The 6,000-nt window shown below is 40.1% G+C and overlaps 1 protein-coding gene across 1 annotated transcript in view; it reads right to left on the reverse strand.

Annotated features, from left to right (window-relative positions):
• Positions 1 to 5,639, reverse strand: part of LOC134797024 (UDP-glucosyltransferase 2) — a 52,848-nt gene extending 47,209 nt beyond the window's left edge. The window contains exon 1 of the mRNA XM_063769226.1: positions 5,530 to 5,639. Within this exon, the coding sequence (XP_063625296.1) occupies positions 5,530 to 5,532 (3 nt within the window). The 5' untranslated portion in view covers positions 5,533 to 5,639. The remainder of the gene's footprint in view (positions 1 to 5,529) is intronic.
• Between the last annotated feature and the right edge of the window lie 361 nt (positions 5,640 to 6,000).

Here is a 6,000-nt window from a genome sequence, read left to right on the forward strand (position 1 = left end):
GCCGGCGTGCCTCTGTATCTATCTACTCGTAGCATCGTAAACAATAATAAGGAACTGACAGTTAGCATTAGAAAGAACTTGAAAGAAGATAAGGGATCTTGACATGTCTTTTAATTAAAAAACGTTTTTTTTTTTTAATGAGTAACTATTACTCATGAAAGCATAAGAATGTAAATGATCGTATTAGATTCGTAATTGTTACATATTTGCCGTAACTTATTTTTAAAATGTGTTTTTCAATTAAAAGACACACCAAGATTGTTTATCTTATTTCTAATGCTAAATAAAAAACCCGTAGGGTTCGGATCAAAAACTAAGCAATTAGTCCGACTCACGCTTGACTACATATTTCTAATAGGTTTTCCTGTCATCTATAGGTAAAGATCTATTTTATGTATTTTTTTCAAAATTTTAGACCCATTAGTTTCGGAGATAAGGGGGGGGGAATGGTCATTTTTTGCCTATTTTCTTGAATTACTTCTAAACTGGTTGTTCTAAAATTATAAAAAAAAAATATTTGAGATTCTCACATTGAGCTCTTTCATTTGATATGTAACATGATATAGTTTGAAAAACTTTATTTTTTAATTTTCTCATTTACCCCCAAAAGTGGCCCCCATGGTTAAAATTCATTTGTTTACGTTACATGTCCGTCTTTGGGTCACAAACTTACATATGTGTACCAAATTTCAACTTAATTGGTCCAGTAGTTCCGGAGAAAATAGGCTGTGACAGACGGACAGACAGACAGACAGACAGACAGACAGACAGACAGACAGACAGACGCACGAGTGATCCTATAAGGGTTCCGTTTTTTCCTTTTGAGGTACGGAACCCTAAAAATCAAAATTAAACCGAACATTCTCGTCTCATAAGTCAAAAGTCTACACCTCGACATTGGCAGAATCCACCTTGCTAAATTTAGCGAGGAGTAAAAGCCATAATAATAATAATAAAAATGATGTGGTCCTGCTCGCGTCGGTGAACTGGTTACGATTCGGGGACCTCTTCGGAGAAACCGAGGGTTTTGCCTGTGCAATTGCGGACGAAGTGATGATGACGAACAACTATCGGAAATATATCCTGAAGGACGGTACGGTCGACATCTGTCGGGCATGCCGCCGTCCCGGAGAGTCACTCAGGCATATCATTTCCGGTTGCTCTCATCTTGCTAACGGCGAGTACTTGCACAGACATAATCTCGTAGCCAGGATTATTCACCAGCAACTTGGTCTTCTATATGACCTTGTGGACCGCGAAGTACCGTACTACAAGTACTTACCTGCGCCTGTTTTCGAGAATGGTCGTGCCACGCTCTATTGGGATCGATCTATCATCACTGACAGGACTATTGTAGCCAATAAGCCTGATATTGTGATAATAGATCGATCGCAACGTCGGGCCGTGCTCGTTGACATCACCATCCCCCATGATGAGAATCTCGTGAAGGCCGAGAAGGACAAGTCCAGTAAGTACCTAGACTTGGCTCACGAGATAACCGCCATGTGGGATGTTGATTCGACGATCATTGTCCCGATAGTCGTTTCAGTAAACGGTCTAATAGCGAAGAGTCTCGACCAACACCTTGAGAGACTCTCGCTAGGTGGTTGGATCAAGGGTCAGATGCAGAAGGCGGTGATCTTGGACACGGCGCGGATAGTCCGCCGGTTCCTCTCTCTGCAGCTCTGACCACCGGTAGCTTGGGCCTTGCCCCGCTGCTGGCGGCACCCTAGGTTAGGTTTTTTATAATGTGTTTATATTATTTTTTATTGTTTTGTAAGTGTTTTTATATTTTACTTTTATATTCATATTATAAAATAACCTAACTTAAGATGAGAAATAAATAAAGAGAATATAATAAAAAAAAGGGAAAAAAATACTGATTTATAATTTTTGATAGGTACTTAGTTTTAAAATTGTCCGTATAACCCATGTATACCTAATTATTTGATGAGCCACTGTTCTAGCATAATAGTCCAGACACACAAACAAACGCTTCCTTATACTCATAATTGCTCGTTATAACCATTATTTCTGCTTTTTTGGAACCACAATAGGTGCTTATCATTATTATCAAACCAACTGCATACTAATTCGTTGTACAGTCGCCATCAGATATATAGGAGCGGCCAAGGTGTTCACAATATCTGAACACGCGCTCTAACGCCCTGACAATAGAGGCGTGTTCCGATATTTGTGATCACCTTGGCCGCTCCGATATATCTGATGGCGACTGTACTATTGATTTCTGTGTATTAAAAGGTACTAAGCGACTTATTTTTGTATACGTAGAATAGCAGGAAAAGTGTGGTTAGTCAGGAAAATTTTGTCACAGCAATAAAAAAGTACAGCCGCCATTAGATTTAAAGCGGCTATGGTGCTCAATATCTGATCAAGCACCCTAATACCTTGACAATAAGGTCGTGTTCAAATCTTTATTTTATTCATAAACATTTTCGAGCAGATTTCATAATTCTAATTTTTGTTATGAAATCTGCTTACTTAGGTACTTAATACAAATATTCAAACTACTAAAAATTCTTCGTGAAAATCGAGAAACCGATATCTGTGAAAATTTCAACTGTCTAGTTATCTCGGTTCATGAGATACAGCCTGGTGACAAAAAGACGGACGGACACACGGACAGCGGAGTCTTAGTAATAGGGTCCCGTTTTTACCCTTTGGGTACGGAACCCTTAAAAATGGATGGGCAGTTAAAGAAATTTCGATTTAATACTCGCGGTAAGCCCTCTGGATGTCAGAGTAACTACATATTTTCAAATGCGAAGGTTCGTTAGCACTGCATTAATTCAAGTGGTCTGCTTCCTTTAGAGGATAATGGTAGCCTTGCCATTGGGACAACCATTGTCTTGCCATTGGGACAACCATTAGTGTAACCATTATAAATATAGTGCGTATTTCTTTAGCTTCTTCTTCCTTACGTTATCCCGGTATTTTGCCACGGCTCATGGGGGCCTGGGGTCCGCTTGACAACTAAACCCAAGAATTGACGTAGGCACCAGTTTTTGCGAAAGCGACTGCCATCTTACCTTCCAACCCAGAGGGAAAACTAGGCCTTATTGGGATTAGTCCGGTTTCCTCACGATGTTTTCCTTCACCGAAAAGCGACTGGTAAATACCAAATGATATTTCGTACATAAGTTCCGAAAAACTCATTGGTACGAGCCGGGGTTTGAACCTGCGACCTCCGGATTAAAAGTCGCACGCTCTTACCGCTAGGCGACCAGCGCTTCTTTAGCTGCGTGCGTATTTCTTTAGCTGCTAAATGAAATGAATAGGTACATCCTTAAAATAAAGGGCTTTATAACCAGTAGTTAAGGTGGCCTTGCCAAGGGGCTGTCCATAAATTACGTCATCGATTTTTGACGATTTTAGACCCCCCCCCTAAAATCATCCAAAAATCATGCTTCGAATGACCCCGTTTCCTCCTACGTCATGCTACCGTCATCCGATGTCCAGACCCCCCCCCCCTAATTTGAAATGACGTAATTTATGAATAGCCCCCAAGTGACGTTTGTAATGTTTTGACATTGAAAATGTTCACGTGGATTTTTGGTTCGTATCTTCATCCCGATGCATTTTTACTTTTCGGTTGGCGTTTTTCTAGAAATGATTGTCACTGGATACGGCCCAGGGCTATAACCGCGGAAATGGAAGTTCGTAAATTTCGAGCAACTAACTCTGTCACTCTAATTACGCCTTTATTGGAGTAAAAGAGAAAGATGGCCCGAAATTAGTGAACTTCGGTGTTCGCGGTAGGCCCTCAGAGGTTGCCGGCATGCAATCATACATGTGATAGATTTATGTTCCCAGAGGGCCTACCGCGAACACCGTAGTTCGCAAATTGCGGGCATCTTTCTCTTTTACTCCTATTAAGGCATAATTAGAGTGATAATTTGATAAAGAAAGATGCCCGCAATTTGCGAACTTCGGTGTTCGCGGTTATAGCCCTGGGCCATATTCAAGATGACAATAATTTCTAGAAAAATGCCAACCGTAAAAGTAAAAATGTTTCGGGATGAAGATACCACACCAAAACCACCACCACCAAACCAAACCAAACCACACCAAACCAAACCAAACCAAAAATCCACGTGAACAGCTTAGTGGGGTCAGCATTCTCTGAGAATATGTCTGCGGTTCTTTCCATACATTTTGTATGGTACAATGGCAATGGTATAGGTACAATGGAGGACGACTGGCCGTCAGTTGTCAGCCGTGGTGGGCAATCGGGAAGTTGTCGGTTTTTTTGGCACACTTCAAAGTAATCGTGGCGTACCGTGGCCTGTGGTGTTCACACAGTCGCCATTGTTTATTTAGTTTATCACTGACAGCTTCAATTTTTGACCGCTTGATTAAATGTTGATAGCCCAAAATGTCATTAATGTCATTATCGTGGAGCAATGAAGAGACTTTTCAGTTTATAGATTTATATCAATCAGAGACCAGCTGTTGTGTATATTGTATGTATATGCATGTATATGTACGAGTATATGCACCATTGTGTGAATATCTGCGTGATATAGGCCTACAGTTGCGCATTGCAAAGCATGGCTTGGCATGGACCATCCTTGACCACTGTTTACTGGAGCCTTAAGATCCCTTAAATAAGGACAGGGTGATTCGGAACGGTAAACTTCCTGGTAGTATTGTTTGGGTTATGCAGCTGACTTGTAATAATTCGAAGCTACGCTTTTAAATATAAATAAATTACAATATTGTTATGCTATTCATCTGCATCTCAGCTACTCATTTAAATATTGATTCTAGTCATGACATTTAAGACACAACTGTTTTTCAATAAGCTTCCGTAACGCTGTTGTAACATTTACCTATTTACATTTGATGGAATATAATTTACAGATTTGACACACTTATCGCGCTGTGAACGTGAATGATAACTTGATAAGATAATTATACTCTGTCAAGCCATTTCCGTCAGTAGAAAAGAACGGCAAATTTAAGAAACCGGGCAAGTGGGAGTCGGACTTGCGCACGTAGGGTTCCGTACCATAATGCAAAAAACCGCAAAAAAAAACGGTCACCCATCCAAGTACTGACCCCGCCCGACGTTGCTTAACTTCGGTCAATCGGTTTGTTGTATGGGAGCCCCACTTAAATCTTTATTTTATTCTGTTTTTAGTATTTGTTGTTATAGCGGCAACAGAAATACATCATCTGTGAAAATTTCAACTGTCTATCTATCACGGTTCGTGAGATACAGCCTGGTGACAGACGGACGGACGGACGGACGGACAGCGAAGTCTTAGTAATAGGGTCCCGTTTTACCCTAGGGTACGGAACCCTAAAAATGTAGGCGCGTAGTGCTATGAATTGTAATTTGAATTTCGCTCCTTTTTCTACTGACAAACTTTTTTGACCGTCTATATTACCGTATGACTTCTTCTGAATCTTTCTAATTATGTAGTAACATTTGCATATTAAAATCTACAAACAAATAGGAAGTAAGAATATATTATTAATATATAAAATATGTAATAAACGTACCATTTTGTATTTTCCGGTCTGGCAAAAACACTAGAATCCACACACAGCACTTCACAAACCACAATCGATATTTTCACAACACTGTCTTCGAATCGAATGAGCACTTCCACAGCTTCTAGCTTCTTGATCTGCAAAAAAAATAGCGATTTAGTGAAAGTGAACGGCTGTTAGGTGTTGGGTGCTAGTCTGTTGCAATGGGGACGGCTACTGTCAAAATTATATCCCAACAAATAATATTAACACAAGCTTAGAGTCAGACCGTGAATAGTCTGCAGCGATTTTGATAGCCCACGTAGTGCAAGTGTCATTTTAAACGTCAAACTTCTATGAAATTATGACGTATAAATAACACACTGCGTGGGCTATCAAATCCGCTGCAGACTTTTCTTGGTGCGATTTTATTTTTTTAGGGTTCCATACCTCAAAAGGAAAAAACGGAACCCTTATACTTATAGGATCACTCGTGCGTCT

Source organism: Cydia splendana, chromosome 14, assembly GCF_910591565.1.
Source record: "Cydia splendana chromosome 14, ilCydSple1.2, whole genome shotgun sequence".
Taxonomy (NCBI): domain Eukaryota; kingdom Metazoa; phylum Arthropoda; class Insecta; order Lepidoptera; family Tortricidae; genus Cydia; species Cydia splendana.